General features: G+C 35.6%; 1 protein-coding gene across 1 annotated transcript in view; it reads left to right on the top strand.

Moving 5' to 3' along the window:
* LOC149155691 (ras-related protein RABH1e-like) overlaps positions 1 to 20,600 on the top strand; it is a 224,987-nt gene that overhangs the window by 16,277 nt on the left and 188,110 nt on the right. Inside the window, exon 2 of the mRNA XM_089441074.1 lies at positions 14,692 to 14,762. Coding sequence (XP_089297200.1) covers positions 14,692 to 14,762 — 71 coding nt within the window. The remainder of the gene's footprint in view (positions 1 to 14,691; positions 14,763 to 20,600) is intronic.

Below are 20,600 nucleotides of genomic sequence, written 5' to 3'. Positions count from 1 at the left end.
GTCAAGGGAAAAAGAAATGCAATAATAGATGCCCTCTCGAGGATGCCACCCACTCTCTCACTCGTGGAGATAACAGATGATTGGAAGTTGTTGTTGCTTGTATAGTAATCCAAAGACAATTTCGCTTGTGAAATGTTGGAAGGATTGATACTGGATGACATGTATTGGGCCTTGGATGATGTCATTTAGTACAAGAACTTGGTCTATCTCGCACTAGAATCATAATTGAAGGAGAAGATTTGCAAGTAGCTCATAACTCACCTTTGATAGGATACCGAGGGTACTTAAAAACCTACAAGAAAATCAAGGACAGGTTCACTTGAAAGGGGCTCAAGATGGATGTGTTGATACTTGTGAAGGAATTCAACATTTTCCACCAAAATAAAACAGAACATACTCATTCAATACGGTTGCTATAACCACTCCCTATCCTTGAGCAGAAATGGGAGAGCATCTCCATGGAATTTATCACTAGGTTAACTCGAGTGCAAGTTAAAGACTGCATATATGTAGTGGTGGAAAGACTTATGAAGTTCGTGTACTTCCTTTGCATACCATACAAATATTCAACAACACAGGTGGCTGAGTTGTTCTTCAAGGAGGTCTTTCGATTGCATGGATTGCCAAAGGCCATTGTGAGCAATAGAGACAATAGATTTATGGGTGGCTTCTGGAAGGAATTATTCAGACTTGTGGGTACTGAGATTACACCGAGCACTAGCTACCACCCACAGACTAATAGACAAATAGATATAGTCAAAAAATGGTTGGAGGGATATCTTTGAACCTATGTATATGGCCAACAGAAGGCATGGGTAAAGTGGTTGCATATGGGGGAGCAATGCTACAACACCACTTTCCACATGTTCGTTAGTATGAGACCCTTCAAAGTGCTATATGGATATGGTGCCCCAACATTTGCAGATGAAATATTTGGGGATAGTCATGCTCCTTTGGCTAAAGACTAGATTCACGAGAGCCAAGATATCTTACGAGTCCTCAAGGATAACTTGCAGATGACTGAAAATGAGAAAAAGGTGTATGTAGACAGGCATAGGATAGATCAAAAATTTGATATGGGATACATGGTATTCCTCTGACATCAGCCCCACAGGTAGCCGTCACTCAAAAGAGGGGGAAAAATAGTGAAACCCAGGTTTTATGGGCCATATAAGATCATGAGATGAGTTGGGGAAGTGGCTTGTGAGATTGAGCTTCCTGGAGGATGTAAAATCCACAATGTCTTCCATGTTTCATGCCTCAAAAGGGCCTTGAGGAAGCATATACTCATCTCTACTGTGCTCCCTTCATTATACGAGGAAGGAGAGCCAATTGTAGTCCCATAGGAGATTTTATAGAAAAGGGAGTGAAAGTTGAGGAATATAACTATGAAGCAGTAGTTGATGAGGTGGAAAGATTTACTTGTTGAGGATGCCACTTGGGAGGGTGAACAAGTGCTCAATCATCTAGAACTAAAGTTTCCTGATGACATGCAATCTTCGTTGGGGAGTTTTGTAATGTCCCGAACTACTTAAAAGACATAAGATGGGGTTCTACTAATCTAATAATTTTCTGGTAGGCTATGGCGGGGAAAGTTTTGATAAGGGAACATGATTTGCCTAGGAAAAACATTATATGTGCTTAAGGGGTGAAAATGGGGACATAACCTAGGCTAATAAAAAGTCACTTCATTTTATAAAGTGAAAAGTTTCTAAAGTGACTTTATAAAATAAAAAAGGTAAAATGGCAACAAAAGCGACCAGTAAATTATAAAAGGGAAAAAGTGAGAAGTCTTTCCTCATTCTATCACTTTCATTTTGAGAAAACGAGCTCTTGGAGAGTTTTTGGAGATACACTTAGGGTTTGAGAAATCCTAGTTGTCATTGTTAGCTTCGGAGTTGAAACTATACACTTTAGTTGGTTCATGAGAGTGAAATCACTCAGATTTCACAATTCCACTAACAAGGAGAAGAAGATTTGTAGAAGATAATGGAGGTACAAGGTTTTATCAATTGATTTTATCTTATAATATTGGGTTTTCCTTATATATTTTGGCAGGAAATATTTTCTGGAGTTTGAAGGCCAAATAAAATCCAAATTTTCGAGGGTTGAAGTTCTCATACTTGAGCATATTTATGGGGCGAATTTCTTTGTGGAGAAGGATGTGTTTCCTTCTTAACTTGCTAGATGAGTTATCATTTGTTGGCTCAATGTTTCCATATTTCTATGTTGGTTGTGTGGCTAAGTTTAACTTAAGCTAATAAGGACGACTTCTCTTTTTCCTCCATGTTGGTCATATTCTTTAGTGGTTGAGACAAATACTGATATTCATGGGACCAAACTGAAAGGAGTTGGGGGCCAAGTTACCTCCATTGATTGCTAGACGAAGTGTTAGATAAAGGGACATGCTTCCAATATCATCTATTGGTGGTATTTTCCTATTGCATCATATCTTTGTATGGGGGTTGAGTTACACTATCTTATTGGTCGTGTCACTCACTCAAGATTGGATCTATATGCTAGAAAGGGCTGATAATAGTATGACATTAGAGGTCGAAATTATAAAATTATGTATGCTACTTATCTCATGTTGAGTATGCACTAGAGAATGGCTTCGTGTATCTTCCTATAGGCTGAAGCTAATTGTGGATGAAAGAACATCCTAAATAGCGAAGAGCCCAGTCCCCTTTTTCTTGAATCTTGCTTTGTTATTTTTCTTGTAATGGTGTGGTTGTGAGCCTCTATAAGGCTAATGTATTATCTCTGGGTTATAACTCAGTAAATATTGATGTTGTTTAATGTTTATTAACATTAAATCAATTATGTTCATCCTTACCATCATTGTGTATCAATTATTTCTGAATATGAGGTAATATTTTCGTAATTGGCTTGACATTTGGAATTATATCTATGTCACTTTATGCTGATGCATGAGACAAATAAAAATTGTACCCACAACAATATGCCAACAAAATGTTTGAAGAAATATTTTGCATAAAACTTCATTAAAGGCTCAATCATTTGTTGGGAAATATAAGGTACTTTCAAAGAGGTATCTTACACATTAGAGCAGGCCATGAAAATGAAGATGTTGAGAATGTGGTCAGATACATAAATGGTTTGTGTTATGAGATCCATGATGAAAATAATACCTTTCCCTTGAATATAGTGGAGGATGTTTGTTAGGGAACATTAAGAGTAGAAGAGAAGTTGGCTAGAAAGCAAAGCCAAAGGTGTAGTGGAAAGAGTCCAACTAGAGAAAACAAACTTTGCAAAAGAGGAAAATTCCAAGCTCCAAGAGAATACATAGGGAGCTCTAATAGGCAATCTCCTAGAGGAGGAGAAATGGGGGACATAATATTTTTGTCAAGAGGCTGAGGTAGAGGAAGCGAAATTAGGTACTACATATGTGGGAAAACACGACGTATGTCATGGGACTATCCTGAGAACAAGTTATCAAATCAAAGTGGAGCACATATTGTGAAAACTAAAGATAAAACAACAAAGACAAATTTAAAAGAATATACTATTGAGATGGGTGAGTCACTAATGTTGAAGAGAATATTAGTTTAAGTTGAGAAGGAATCCCATGAACCACCTTAAAGTAAAATTTTATTTAGGACAATGTGTGAGTCAAAAGGGAAATGTTGCAAAATGGTCATTGGCGATGGTAGCAAGGACAATATGGTCTCTATAAAGATGGTGGAGAAGCTAAGATTGCAAAGGATGGCACATCCTACCCCATACCGAGTGTCCTGGTTGTAGAAAGGACATTTTATTTTGGTAAGTGAACAAAGTAGAGTCGAATTCTAGATTGATAGTTACAATGATGAATTATTGTGTGACATCATGCCCATGGATGTTTGTCTTATCTTGTTGGGGATATCGTAGAAATATGATAGCGGAGTTGTTCATGATGGGAGGAGAAATATGTATACCTTTGAAATAGACAACTGCAAAAAAGTGTTGCTACATCTAAAAGGGTAGGGAGTCAAAGGTGAAGCATGCCCAATTGCATTAATGATGAGCAGAAAAAAGAAATATTGCAAGAAGTCAAGAAGAAAGAAGAGGTACAATTTTCTTTTATAGCAAATCCTAGAGTTGTTTTTACAAATACAAACTTGAGTGTATTGCTTTTTGAAATTCAATAATTATTAGATCAAGGATCCAGGTGGATGTTGGTGGCCACTGACCTATCCCAATTGGACCCCCACAACTGTCTCTTTCATTTTTTCAGTTTCCTTAATTGTAGCACAATTTACTATTTTTAGCAATTTTTTGGGTATTGAACTTCTGGAGCCGTTTTGAGGCCCTAAACGATGTTTTTTGGGAAATCCGGGAGCAACATGGGTCCATGGATTGATGTTGCTCTTCCCAAAATTGTAGTGCTCGGATAGATCTTTCTAACGAGCTATTGTACACGTCAAACGAAGATCGGGTGCCAGAGGCATGTAGCTGCCACATCTCTTCTCAAAGATAAGCTACCATCGGCCTAGCTAGTTTATTTCCATTTCTGTTTGTAAGCATATTTTATTACTTTACATTAATGAAATGAAGTATTATTTCTGCTGCATCTTTGTGTTTATGGTTATCTTTGTAATTTTTTACATTCTTGTTTAAATCTGGATTAGTGGTATCAAAGCAGTCTGCTTTTTTCTCTATTTTTCTTTGCATGTCCCAAACGAGGTCGGGATATAATGAGTTAGGGCTTGAACTAGTCGAACCTTTGCAAGACCAGCCTCGAAAATCCTGACGGACTCCCATGGTGGATGAAAAGGAAGATGAGGGGGCAGGGCATCCTATCAAAATCTTGCTCGAAGAAGCCCTCGAGCGACAAAGGAACGCGATGATGGACATCTTTGCCCAGATCCTTCAGCTACCCAGAGGCAACGCATCAGTTTCTAGTATCTACTCTGGAAACGCCACACCCTTTAAGGTACAAGTTAGTTTTGAAATCCCCATCTTCAAGGGTCAAATAGACGCAGATGCCATAGATAAATGGTTAAATCTGCTAGAAGGGTATTTTTCTGTTCATGATATTTCCAGTCGAGAAAATATTATTTTCGCTCTTCTCAAAGTATCCCCCTACGTCAAGGACTAGTCGGAAACCTACTCCGAGCAGAAGGATGAAAATACAGGCTCACTATTTTCAGTCCCACACACTTGGAATTCATTCCGGGATGCCGTCAAGGAGCAATACTGCCTTGTCAAAAGCTATGAGGACAAATACATAAAGTGGACCACGCTGCGGCAGGGAACGGACAAAGATGTGCCAGAGTTCACAAACATTTTTCATACCCTTCGCACACAGTTGGGTATCAAGGATTCTGAGCTACATTTGGTACTCAAATACCGTGGCTGCCTACACAGGTACATCCAGGAAGATATGGAGTTCCTGAATATCTCTTCGCTTAGCATGGCGTACTGATACGCTGTTAAAATAGAGTAGAAGTTTAAACAGAAGAATCAAGACTTTGGATCTGCAAAGCCGATGAGCAAAGGAAAAAGCCAAGGCGGGGTGACCCAAGACAACCCGTTGAAGCCGCAAGAAAGGAGCAACACCACGAAGTCGAAGAAGGACATAAGAAAGCGGTGTGAGTTCCACAAGAGCCCCACTCACAACACAAGTGAGTGTAGGACCAAGCAGTCGCTGGTGGCTGAGTTGAAAGCTTCAGAATCAGATGCATGTTCCAACCCTAAGTCAGAACCCGACAAGGGGAATGGCAAAGGGAAGCAGATCATTGCTGCGGAGCCTAGCATCACTGTTGCCACCACCAAGATCAAGAAGAGCGAGCCCGAAGACCCAGAGGAGGAGGAGCGTCTTTTCCACTCACAAATGTGGGTGAAGGGTTTGTCGCCACAATTCATTGTTGACAGTGGCAGCCAAAGAATCTCATTTCAGCAAAGGTCGTGAAGTGGTTGGGCCTACCGACTACACCACACCAGTAGCCATACAGTGTTGGGTGGCTTCACTAAGGACGAGATCTTCGAGTTTGCCAGAATTTTCGCCTTCCATATAGCATCAAACCATTCACCGACGAGGTATTGTGTGATGATGCACCGCTAGATGTTTGTGATGTACTATTTGGCTAGCCATACTTGTGGAAGCGACATGCTGTGTATGAGTTAAGGCCTTGTGCTGTTATTATTTCTTTGGGTAATTCATTATACAGGATACCGGAGGTAGCCCCACCTATCGCCACCTCTTTGATCTCTGCTAAGAAATGCAACAAAATCGTCTCCCAGACTAGGAAATTCATTTTCTGTTTGGTTCGCTCCCAAAGTAAGGGGAATATTGTAGCCACATCCATGACCCCCGCGAAGGGTTCCTCCACGCAGCAGCAACAATAAAGGGATACGGTCATGACAGAACACAGGAACAACTTCTCCTCACCCACAGGGGTACCACACAAGTTTCAGGTGGGCGACAAAGTCTGGTTGCATCTGCAGAAAGAGCGCCTGACAAGAGCCCATCAGAAGCTTAGACCACTCTGACATGGTCCTTACAGCATTACCAACGCTGTGGGAAACAATGCTTTGGAACACAAAATTCCTCCATTCCTTCTCTTGCACCGAGTGTTCAATGTGGAATGCCCTTGACCATGCTTCCCACCATTACTAGACACATAAGATATTGCAGAGCAGCTCACCAGGGACCAAGCTCAGCAGATGGAGGAACTCAATGCAATGGGGACCATTGATTCCTAAGGGGTTGGGGAATGATCCAGGTGGATGTTGGTGGCCACCCACCTACCCCACTTGGACCCCCACAACTGTCTCTTTTAGTTTTTCAGTTTCCTTAATTGTAGCACAATTTACTATTTCTAGCAGTTTTTCGGGTCCTGAACTTCGAGAGCCGCTATGAGGCCCTAAACGACGTTTTTTTGGAAATCTGGGAGCAACATTGGTCCAAGGACGAATGCTACTCTTCTGAAATTTGTAGTGCTCAGATAGATCTTTTTAACGAGCTATTATACGTGTAAAACGAAGATCGGGTGCCAAAGTTACGACCCCGAGAAGTTGATGTACCAAACTACCCAAAACGGGGCCCACAATTTGGCGTTTCATCTTCTAGGGTTAGGTTTTGGGATGTTAAGGGTTTTCCATTGTTTCTCAACAATAAATAGGCCTTCGAGCCTCATTGTAACACAGTTTAGAGGCATGTAGCCGCCACATCTCTTCTTAGAGATAAGCTACCGGAGCCCTAGCTGGTTTATTTCCATTTTTGTTTGTAAGCTATTTCATTATTTTACATTAATGAAATGAAGTATTATATCCATTGCATCTTCGTGTTTATTGTTATCTCTGTAATTTGTTGTGTTCCTGTTTAAATCCGGATCAATGAGTTTCCTGATGTCAATATGGATGAGCTACCAAATGCCTTACCACCTCTAAGGACCACCAGTCACTGCACATCTATGATTCTAGGTGCAAGTTTACCAAATAATGTAGCCTATAGGGTGACCCCTAAGGAGAACAAGGAAATCATCAAAGCAAGTCGAAGAGCTACTAAATAAGCGATTAATCTAATAATACTTAATTCTTTGTGCTATACCAACAATATTGAGTCTAAAGAAAGATGGAGGTTGGAGAATGTGTATAGACTCGAGAACAATAAACAGGAAAACAATAAGGTGCATATTTCCTTTACCTTGTATGGATGATCTAATGGATTGTTTGAGTGGTGAAAATTTGTTTTCTAAAATAGATTTGAAAAGTAGATATCACTAGATTAGGATGAGAGAGGGTGATGAATGAAAGACTACCTTTAATACTAGTGATGGTTTATATGAATGGTTGGTTATTCCTTTTGGCTTCATCGATGCACCTAATACATTCATGAGACCGATGAATGAAGTACTTAAGGATTTTATTGAAAATTTTGTAATTGTATATTTGGATGATATTCTTGTATTTAGTAAAACTAAGGAAGAACATTTGAGGTTCTTGAAGTTGGTGTTGAAGAGGGTGAAGCAAGAGAAACTCTTGATAAACTTGAATAAATTTTCCTTCATGAAGATAGAGCTTACCCACTTGGGTTTTATAATATCTCTAGAATAACTAAATATGGACCCAGAAAAGGTGAAAGTTGTCAAGGAATGGCCTACATCAAGGAATATTCATGAGCTAAGAAGTTTTCATGGGTTGGATAGCTTTTATAGGAAATTTATTAGAAAATTTAGCCAAATATGTGCACCATAATTGAGACCATAAAATAGGGACAACAACCATTTAAATGGACTTCTACAACTAATGAATCATTTGAACTATTGAAAGATAAGATACCAGAGTAATCGGTTTTAACTCTGCTTGATTTTCAAAAACCTTTCCTAGTTAAGTGTGATGCAAGTGGAATGGCCATTGGTGGTTTTCTTAGTGAAGAATAAAAGCATGTTGCTTATTTGATCAAGAAGTTGAATGAAGCCATATAGATGTACTCTAATGATGATACATAGTTTTATGTAGTGATACAAGCCTTAAAAAAATGGAGGCATTATCCCATGCCTATGAAATTTATTTTATATACTAGCAATCACACTTTTTATTTCATAACTAAGCAGGATAAACTAAATTAGAAGCATGCCAAATGGGTTGATTTCATGAAATTTTTTATTTTTTTTCTTAAAGATATCAGCAGGAATACTCGCAAGGTTTCAAATGCTTTGAGCAAGAGCTATTTGATTTTGCAAGAATTCCAAGTGGGCACTTTGGGATTTGAATATCTCAAATCAATCTACAAGGAGGACCCATAATTTAGAGAAGACTGTGAAGAAAGTGAGAACCCATTGGTGAGATATAGAACATGTTGGATCAAGTATATGGTTCGAGAGGGACCATTGTTCAAGGGAAGCTGATTATGCATCCCAAAGGGCTCGATGAGAGGTAACTTGTTGAAAGAAACACACTATCGAGGACTTGATGGTCTCTTTGGTCGTGATAAAACATAAGCTAGACTAAGCTCCCTTTATTATTAGCCAAATATGAGGATTTATGTCAAGAAATTTGTGGACCTGTACAATCTGTCAATATGACAATGGAAAATAGCAAAATCCTGGTTTATATCTGCTACTTGTCATACCAAACAAACCGTGGGAGGCTATCAGTATGGATTTTGTTTTGGGTTTGTTTAGAACTCAGAGGAAGAATGATTCGACTTTTCTAGTGGTGGACAAATAATAAAACATAACACATTTTATACCATGTTAAAAAACAAGTGATGCTACACACTTCATAAATTTATTTTTTTGTTGAAATCGTGAGACTGCATGGGATACCTAGGAGCATAGTCTGAGGTCGAGACATAAAATTTATTGGGCACTTTTGGAGGACATTATGAAAGAAGCCTGGGATTTTATTTTTTTTATATAACTAAACTTATCATCCTCAAACAGATGGATAAACCAAAGTAGTCAATAGAAGTTTAGGAAATTGGATGGGGATTTTGGTAAACAAACACAAACATTAGTGGAACCATGTTCCCCAATGGGCTATACTTTCCTATAATGATTCTCTTAATAGGAGCACATGAAAAAGCCCATATAAAATTGTGTATGGCATTAACCCTAGAGGCATTTCTGAACTTATAAACTTCAGGAAAGAGGAGTTGAGAAGCATTGATGTAGAGGAATTCGCTACAACTATGCAAAATCTGCATGAACAAGTTAAGGGATATCTTTTAGAAAACAAACAAAAGTACATGCAAAGGGAAAATCTCAAGAAAAGAGAAGTAATTTTTGAAGTTGGGTATATGGCATTAGCTCATCTAAGAAAAGAGATAATTCCAAAGCATGAGTACAATAAGATGAAATAAAAGAATATTGTTCCTTGTAAAATTTTACGAAAGTTCTCAACAAAGGCATATGAATTTGAGTTATCCATTTACATATAGATTTCTCCCATCTTTAATGTGGAAAATATGTACCCCTATAGAGCACCTGAAGATGAGGAGGAGGATGGGCAAGAGAATATTTAGTGGCAGGACCACCTTCCTACAACTCAAAGCTACAATTAGAAGATATCCTAATCAAAAGGTTTCCAAGATAGCTAGAAAGAAAGACTACTATGAGTATTTGGTCAAATGGAAGAGTCTTCCAACTGAAGATGCAATTTGGATGAATTATAAAACAATCTAGAAACATGGAAAACAATTTCAAAACTCATGGAGAGGAGTCTATGAAATTTTTTGGTCTGAGGAGTCTGGTGGAGAAGCATCCCGATCAAATTTGTTTTGTTATTTTGTTTTCTTGTTTCCCAAAAGGGGAGGACCATGTAGATACTTCCTGTGGAATACCTGGTTGTTATGTTTATAGGAAAACTACACTATCTATTTCTCTTGTAATGCTTATGTGTCCTTTATGGAAAAAAGCACCTAATTTTTTAGTAGATGGCTTCTCGAAACACCCAGATGTAATTTTGGGAGAGGCATTGCTGGAAAGAAAACTCCCCATTATGCTACTAGGTATTTCTTTTCTTATCTAAATATAAACATGAAACTTGTAGACCTTGTAGGCACGCAAGCGAGAACAGGGGGAAAGTCCTTTTGAGTGTACCATCCTAATCTTTGAAATGTTCTTTTAGTAATCTATTTTCATTTTGAAATTTTTCAAAGGTGCTAGGCCTAAGTCAATTGTACTGATAAATATTTATATTCAGGATGGTTTGAATTTGATTTGGAATGAAGTGTTGATTCCCTTAATCAGTCACAGATTAACTCAAAGGCCTTGTGCAAAAAGTTTTGTCATTTCATGGAGGAAAGAAGTTGTTCTAAATTGGAGAGTGGGAATGGATTCAAGTTCTATAGATAAATCCATTGATAAACGAAGCTAGGAATTTTTTTTTGCAAAGTTCGTTAGTCGAAAAAATTTGACATCCAACTAATTTCGGAACTTTCACAAAGAATTAAGGCCTCGAACTGGTGTAGGACCCAGTAAGGTGTGGATTCGACATTCGTTTATTCATTAAAAGAGCCAATTGCAAAATTCTTCGATCACCGTATTGAATGGGCATGCAGATTGGAGGAGGTTTGGGCTCGCAACATAAGTACTATTGTTAAAAGGCATCAAAACCCCATATACATCTAGGTCATCTCCATTGTGGGAGCCCCTTACGGAATGCAATGGTCGAGGCATGATTTTATATTTTATAAAAAAATTTAAATGTAAGCGCTTAAGGGAATCTAGGTTGTGTGCATTTGGATATTGCCTCATTTGGTTCCAAACCCTATATATTTCCAGTACTGAAAGGATGACTCAGATCTAGATATCTTTGTTCCTAGGGAAGAGTCATGCTGCTCAAAGTCTCCCAGACCCCGGATTTAAGGGAAAATAAAGATTCCAAGAAATTCCATTATAACAGAAACTTTGTTCCTAGGGAAGAGTCATGCTGCTAAAAGTTTCGCCGACCCGAGATTTAAGGGAAAAGATAGATTCTGAGAAATTTCATTATAACATAAACTTGTTGAAATACAAGGATTTCAACTTAAGAGCCTCTGTCATTAACCCTTTGTTCCCAACCATACTCATATGATGTGTTTTCCATTAAGCCCCTGATGCTAAGGAGCCAAATGAAGTTGCAAATCACGTGGTAAAAGTATAAAGATAAGAAAGTGTAACTTCCACTGCATCATGCTTCCAATACTCTCATAACCATTGTTGTTCCACTACACATATGTGAGGTCCCATTGGCCATAGTAGGCAAAAAAAAATTTGTTATCATTTTTTTATGGGAATTTCGTTAACAAATTCACACCTTATAGGCTAGCAGGTAATTAAAGAACTCACTTTCAAGGACCAATCAAATGAACTTGAATTCCAAAATTGTAGCTCCTTTAATCCGTTGCTAGCCCTCTAATTGCTATGCATTATATTAATCTTCATGGAAAATCCCTCTTCACTCACTCCAACCACCACCACCTTTTTCCATTCGCATATCATGTTGGATAAATGAAGAAGGAATTCTCCTTCACACCTATTAGTCATATGTGTATTATCACATTTTTAATTTGGCCTTTCATCCACACAATTGATTGTGATGAAATTAACCTACCAGAATGTTATAACATGCGGATCTATTAGTGTGACAAAAGAGTACAATAAAATGACATTTTTGTCCCTAAAAATTTCACAATGATGGTTAAAGTTACTAGATCACATTTCTTCCCCTTTAGTCATGCAAACATGCTACCAATAAAGTCAACTTGCACAAATTTCTATGCATAATAGTAATCTTTAATGAAAATTCCTCTTCACTAACTCCAACCACCAACACTGTTTCCCATTTCCATGTCATATTGGACAGGTAAGGGAAACATTCTCCTTCATGCTTGTTAGACATATGTGTGCTATCATATTTTCAATTTGGTATTTCATTGATATAATCACGCATTGCTATACATTATATTAATCTTCAATGAAAGTCCCTCTTCACTTGCTCCATCTAACAACACTTTTTTTCCATTGCCATATAATATTGGATAGGTGAAGGACACATTCTCCTCCACACTTGTTAGTCATATTTGTACTATTATAGTTTTTAATTTTTCCTTTCATTGATATAATTGATAGTGCTGAGGTTGTCCTACTAGATTTTTATAACATGCTTCTTGGTGGTCTCTACAAGTGTGATAAAAGAGCACAATGAGATGGCTTTTTCAACACCTAAAAATTTCACAAGTATGGTTAAAATTACTAGATCACATCTCTTCTTCTTTAATCATCATGACATGTTACCAATAAAGTCAATCAACACATCCAAAAGTCTTTATTTGGCTTAGTTTCCATGCTTCTCAACACATTGCAACCTCCCTTGCATGCTTCATACTTCAATATGAAGGTTCTACTCTAAAATTTAGGTCCAAATCCCACTCCTCATCTTACTTCAATCTATACTCTCCTTAAATTCAATCACAATGTATATGACACTGCATCTTTCTCAAAAGAATTATGTCTATAGTCCCTCTCCCCACATAAATCTATAGTTTCTATTTTCTATATCAAGGCTACAATCTTACTTCAATCTATACTTTCCTTAGTTCAATCACAAAGCATATGACACTGCATTTTTTTCAAAAATATTTGTCCATAGTTCCTCTCCCCACATAAATTATATAGTTTCTGTTTTCTATATCAAGACTTTATCAATCCATGTTAAACACAACCATTTAGCCTAAACATTTATTATCCTAGCCAAACACTAGCTAGACAAGTTCAATTTTTAATAGAGGTTTACTTCGAAATATTTAATCAATGCAACTTTTCACTTATAATCTATGTTGTTCTTTATTATATTGGATATGATCCTTAAAAGTCAAGAATTATTTTCTTTACATAAAGGGGAAACAAGAATTAGTGATATATTTGGTTTTATTTTGAAATGAGAGTCAATATCTATTTTTATACATCCTTTATATTGTTTTTGATTTTGGTCAAAAATACTTTTCTTTTCAATTAATTTTGAAAATTTTAAACTGATTCTATGAAGTTTATTGAAGTTTTGAAAGGAGAAAATATTAAAATGAATATTTTGAAAACTAAAAAATATTTTTTAATTTCTTAAAATGTAAATTGTTTTTTCTAATTGGTTGATGACTAATTTTAGGTGGTTTTAAATTGAATTGTGAGATATAAAAAAAATATTAAAAAAATAAATAAATAAAAAATAAAAAATAAAATTTCTATTCACAAGTGTCATAATAATAATGATCGTTATTGCATTCCTTGCACAACACAATACCATGTAGATAACTGCCCAACATAATTTAAGTAGTCACACAAAAAAAACAATATGTAAAAATTTATTAAACTCTTATTATGTTAAATTTTTATATTATATTAGTTTAAAATTATATATATATATATATATATATATAATTTAAAATTGTTTATTAGTATGTGGAAAAAAGGCCAACCCTAAATAACAATGCCGTAAATATTATATTTATTCATGAATGAAGTAAAGTCAAAATATCTATGCTTTAAATATATGCTACTCGCACATAGGAATCAAATTCCAGAAGGCAAGATAATTTCATTGTTTAATAACAAAGGTTTAAGAAACCCTGGTCTTACATTACTACATTAAAGCTAGGCTGCCATCTTTTAATGTTAAGATAATGTTGCTTAAAATGTGCATTCTAAAAAGGCATATACTATATGTCATATTCTTAGACAAGTACTTCATTATTCTTGTTGCTTTCATAGAAATTGTTTAATATTGGTGATATGTTACACCAAGAAATTATTGTCTGTAGAAATGCTAGGTTTTCATTTCTCTTTCGTTTCATTTCGAGATGTTATCTGTAGAAATGGTATGTTTTCATTTATCTTTTGTTTCGTTTCCGGATGATAACTTTAGACATGGTTGTATAAATTGAATAGATATATGTATTATTTTAAAATTTAAAATCATAATATATAATATTAAAATTTTATTAATTAAAATGGTAGAAAAGCATATTGATGAAAGAAATGATTCCTTTATATTCTAAATTAAATTGTTAGTTTCTTTTTAGGTTTTGTATATATATGTATGGAAGGCGTTTTTCTTTATGATTCACAAGATTGATTAAAGAAGTTGTGTTGGTTTATAAAATCGGTATGAACAGTGTCTAATTTTAACTAGTACATTAGTTTTTTTAATTGGTTTTGTTTTTAAATTATCATTTTTTAGAATTTAATGGCCTTTTTTATGCAGGCAACTATTGGTATTGACTTTCTATCAAAGACTATGTACTTAGAAGATCGTACAATTCGTCTCCAACTTTGGTGAGTGATTTTCATCGATTTTTTAAAATGACATTTCCAATTCTGTTTTACATCTTTACGTTAGGCCTTATACTATAGTATTTGCATAGCATCGATGTCAATTCAAAAGGATTTACTTTAACTTTGAAAATCAATAAAATAATGAAGATCTCTTTTTTGTTTTACATTTATATTATAGTTATGTTATGCAACAAAAATAAGCCAACATCTCTGTAAAGGAGAATTGACGCAGTCCAGCTTAGACCGGATGCCAATATCCCCAAGCTATTCCACACACATTTCCGTATCAATGTACAATTCAACAATATTTCATGAAACATTAACATATGTAGTCAACTCAAGGATATGGATTTACTTTGATAAATTTCATGAGAGATTTTTCTCTCATCTTCCACTCTTTTTCTCACCCCATTTTATGAATCCAAGTACATATGATTCAATTTAACAAATGGTGCAATGTGTAGGCCAACTAGACATTTAGAAACTGAATGCACAGTCCTAGAAATTGTCTGTGTAGTCACTACGAAATGATTTCATAGTGCCCATTAAAATTATGCATTGCGATTTTCAGGGAAGATGAAATGACCCGACCCTTTTCCTAATCGAGTTCCCACTACCTTGATTGGATTCTTGACACTGTAAAAGACTTACTTCATCTCTATTCACTAGGCCTGCAACACCACAACAAATTTTCAAAACGAAAATTAGTGAAAGATGCATTTTGACTAAAAGCCAAAATAGGGTGCTTTGTTATACTGTAATGACACTTGAATTACTATAAAAGCCATGGATTTTCTTTGCTAGAACATAGTGAAAGTTCCTGCATGGGGTTTTGAAACCATTATAAAAAAATACAAAAGGATCATGAACAACCACACAACAATTGAAGTCACAATGCTTAAGGTTTTAATGTGGATAGGTTCAACGAGCTACTGGTTCTCAAAATGACTAGTTTGCTATAAATACCTCACATTCACTACTCCAAACATAGTGAGACATTCCTCCGTGGGTTTTGAGACCATTTCAATGAGAATACATAAGATACATGAACAAATCAGAACGGAGCTTCAATGCTCAAATTATTAATGTAAATCAATTGAATAAGATACATGTTTTCATAAACGGAACAATGTCAACGTAAAAGAATAAAAATTATGAATTAATAACAATTAATAACAAGAAATGATTTAGTGTAACTACAGAGCTTCAATTCATTTAATAATCACGCAACTTACAAGCCCAAATTTCTGTTTATTACACCATTCACACAATTTACCTTATGTTCACATAGATTGAAGGTACAAGCGTATGTAAAACCTTAGAAGTATAGTTACATAGAGAAACAATGAGTTCCTTTCTTCTTTCCCTCTCTCTTCTCCTCACATCAGATCTTCTCTTCTTTTATTCTCTCTCTACACACTCTTTTCTATTGTTTTCCAAAATAAACTGATCATGACAACCAAGAGTAACATAAGGTGAATTGTTTCCCCTTCTCCAGAAAATAAGGGAAACTGAACACTATTATTTTTTCTTCTTTTACACTAGAAAATAACTCCTTCAACTTATTTTAAAAACAAAACTCACTTCCTAATGTAAATATTTACAATTTGTTACAAAACATTTAAAAGTTCTTCCCAGCATTACCATGTGGCCATCCCATCACATTGTTAAGCTCTTCTCCAGACTATCACAACTTGCGCTTAGGCTATGCACCTGCATCAGACTCCAAAGGTGAAAAAATATTCATGGTCTCTTGACCATGTGCTATTGAAGTGAATCTTCCTCAATCCCAAGCTTTATGTTGTAGTTGGTCCTTCTCCTCCTCATTTGGTTTCTCCACTATTTTCTCCTGTTGTAGTCTTCCTCCTTCTTTGTTGACGAAAACTTTCTCTACCATTCGTAATATGTTTTCCATCATTCTCTTCTTCACTGCATACCTCTTCTACTGAGGCTTCTTCAACATCAATTTCCTTCTTCAATCTCGATGTCCAGCTTATCCTTGGGCTGGCTCAAATCACTACTTCCTTGCTGAACTTTATCGTTGTTATCCCTTACTAACATCCTGGTGGTTGAAGCTAAGTCCTCCATTCCTCGATCTTCCTTGAATATGTTGTATCTTTGTTGGGGTTGATATTTGCTACCCTCTACTAGTTGTTGTGTTTCCTTCATGGAAAATTTGTCTTTCATTCCTCCATAGTTGTTTAAGACATTTGTATGCCTTTCCTCGTGCTACCCTTTAGCAAAGATATCGTTATCTCCTTGCTGAAACATACTGTTGTTGTCCTCTAACTGCTGTATATCATCCTTCTTCTCATCCAAATATGAATATTTTCTATGGTTTCCATCTTCTATGTTTCTTGCTAGCCACTTTTCTAAAAATTCAATTTCAAAAATTGTATTGAGAGAAGGAAATTATTCATTACATTCTACCTCGATTTCTTTAGGTGTAATATAAATATCTATGTTCTTAGACATGCATAAATGATCTTATCCATTTGCATCCTCTTCCAACAACTTCTCCAACAACTGTAGTTCAACTTCACACCTTACACGCACTTCATCTTTCTCTAGAAAAAAAACTAGGTTCTTGCTTGTCCTTCCTCATCTCCAATTTCTGATCATGTTCAGCTTCAATACTTTGCACATGAATTTCTTCAACTTCTCCATTTATAACATAGTTCAAATTCTGTCCATTCTTCTTCACCTTTTTAATAATATCCAAAGATTGTCCACCATTCTTTGCTAAACTTGCATTCGCACACAAATTTTTTGTTTCAAAATCACAAGGTATTTTAGCCTCATTTGATGCTTCTGATAACATTCCTTCATGTTAATATCCATTCTCCAAATAATTTTTGAGACTCCCAATGAGTCCCTCATCAATATTTTCTTCAACATCATCATCCTATTCAAGGAAAGATCCTTGTTCTAGTGTACAAATGTACATTGTCTCTTTCTCACATTCTCCAAGCATCCTTTCCTCATCTTTCTGTATCAATTCTCTCAAAATTTCTAGCCGGAATTTAATTTCAGCTACTTCTCTATCAATTTTTTCCTAACTTGATTTATTATGACTTCTCTCTGAACCTTTATTATGACTCTAGGTTGTCACAAATCTCCTTCTTCTATGAGATTCTCCCTACTCACTGTGAACTGCACACAAGCCATTGCAACAAGCTGACTCCACCAACCTGTTTGTAAATACGATATTAAGCTTTTCCATGCCTAGTCTTCTCCTAGTATTTCTACTGACTTCTCCTTCTAGAATCTTCATCTGAGCATTCTCTGCTCTTTTGGATTCTCAATGCAATTTACTGACCTTCTTCTTCTGATAACTTTTTTGTTCTTCGTCACTTTCTACTATAAGGTTCCTTGCCATCATATTCAACTGCAAATGTTTGTCACTACTACTTGTAATCAACAATTAACCCAAAATTAACTGAAAACAAAATTTTGTTACCTCCTTGTTCAATCTTCAATTGAACACGCAACTATTGTTGCAAAATTCTTCTTATTGTTTTCATCCATTTTCTTTTGCATACCTTTCTGTTCTTTAAATCGACACTGTTCTTCCTCTTGATTGCTCCCTATGTCAAGTTGTTCTACTTAAGGTAGACATCCTCCACTATGTTTGCATAACACCTCATAATCTACAAATCTCAATTCAATTTACTTTGAAAACAAATATTTTGCGTCGATCTTTTGTAAACTCAGCTTCCTCCAAGAGCTTATTGTATCTTTCTCTATGAACTATAAAGCTAAAAGTTTATGTGGCTCTGATACCACTTGATGCAGTTCGGTTAACGCCGCATGCCAATATCCACAGGCTATTGCACTAAAATCTTTGTATTAATGTCAAATTCAACAATATTTCATGAAACATTATCATATGAAATCAACTAAAGAATATGGATTTATTTTGATAAATTCCATGGGATATTTTTCTTTCACCTTCCACTCTTTCTCTCACCTTATTTGATGAATCTAATTACATACGATTCAATTTAACAAATGGTTCAATGGGTAGACCAAACAAACATTTAGAAACAAAACACTCGATCCTGAAAATTGTTTGTGCAGTCACTATGAAATGGTTTTGCATCGCTTGTTAAAATCTTATGATTTCATAGTGCTCGTTAAAATTTTGCATTGTGATTTTCGGGGAAGTTGAAACGACCCAACCTTTTCCTAATCGACTTCTCACAACCTTAATTAGATCCCTTGACACTATCAATGACTTACCTCACCTCTCTTGATCGAGCTTGCAACACCATAACAAATTTGCCAATTGAAAATCAGTCAAAGAGGCATTTTGATTGAACGCCAAAACAAGGTGCTCTGTTATGCTTTAACAACTATCCAATTATTGTAACAGCCATTCATTTGATACATAGAACATAATGAAAGTTCCACCAAGTGGTTTGGAAATGATTATAACAAAATACAAAAGAATCATGAAAAACCACACAACCATTGAAGCCACAATGTTCATATTTTTAATGTGAATCGGTTCAATAGTCTACAAGTTCTCAAAATCACTAGTTTACTCTCAATACCTCACATTCGCTACTCCAAAATAAAGTGACACATTCCTCCATGGGTTTTGAGACCATTTCAACAAGAATACCCAAGATACATGAACATATCACAACATTTGGAGATTCAATGCTCAAATTCTTAATGTAAATTGATTCAACAAGCTACATGTTTTTTCATAAACAAACAAATATCAATGCACAAGAATAAAAATTATGAATTACCAACAATTCACAACAAGTTATGATTCAATGTAACTACATAGCTTCAATTCATTTAATATCACACAACTTACAAGCCCAAATTGTTGTTCATTACACCATTCACACAGAAATACCTTCGGTTTTCTCAAATTAAAGGTACAGACGTCTGCAAAACCTCAAGACTGTAGTTACACAAAGAAACAACGAGTTCCTATCTTCTCCTCACTTGAGAGCTTTTCTTCTTCCTCCAAATACTCTTTTATTATTGTTTCCCAAAATAAATCGATCACGACAACCAAGAGTCACAAAGGGTGAATCGTTTCCCCTTCTCCACAAAATAAGGGAGACTAAAAAATATTATTTTATTTTTCTTTTACACTAGAAAATAACTCCTCCAACATATTATAAAAACAAAACATACTCCCTAATGTAAATATTTACAATTTCTTACAAAACATTTAAAAATTCATCCCAGCTTTGCTATGTGGCGATACCATCACATTGGTAAGCTCTTGTCCAGACTCTCACAACTTGTGCATCAAGAACAATGTCCTTAAGAAGGATTGAGCTTGAGGGTTGGAGTACGGTTGCATCCTTTCATGAATGGAATACCTTTATTTAAAATGAAAGGCTTAAATTCAACATACATAATCCCATAATATAATGTGGATGATATGTATTTGTGAGGCTAAACTTAGGAAGCCCAACCTTTCAAGGTAAACTATAGAAAATCAAGATATAGATTAAAAAAAAAAAATCATCAAAAGGTAGGAGACCTTGTGTTCCCATACTTAAGGACATAGTCCATTGTAATATTTTTAAACTGATGTTTTGTATTAAGAATTTGATAATTTTTTGTGTCTTGTATATCCAAATCAATATATATAACACCAAAAGGAATTCCTCTAGATTGCATTAGGAGTATTTTTATTCAATTCAGATCATATTTTATAAGGATGTGGCCTTACAATTCTGGTATGTGACCTGATATGGTTTGAGTGGGCCTTTTTCTTGGGAAAGAAAGGACCATGTCTTACAATCTCTCTTGAATTGATTGTAAAGTTCACATGGCACAAAATGCCCCTTCCTAGCCAATCAT

Source organism: Pinus tabuliformis, chromosome 9 (genome assembly GCF_031772625.1).
Source record: "Pinus tabuliformis cultivar Carrire ecotype Pingquan chromosome 9, CPIR1, whole genome shotgun sequence".
In the NCBI taxonomy this organism is placed as follows: Eukaryota; Viridiplantae; Streptophyta; class Pinopsida; order Pinales; family Pinaceae; genus Pinus; species Pinus tabuliformis.
This window is presented reverse-complemented; position numbering and strand designations above follow the sequence as displayed.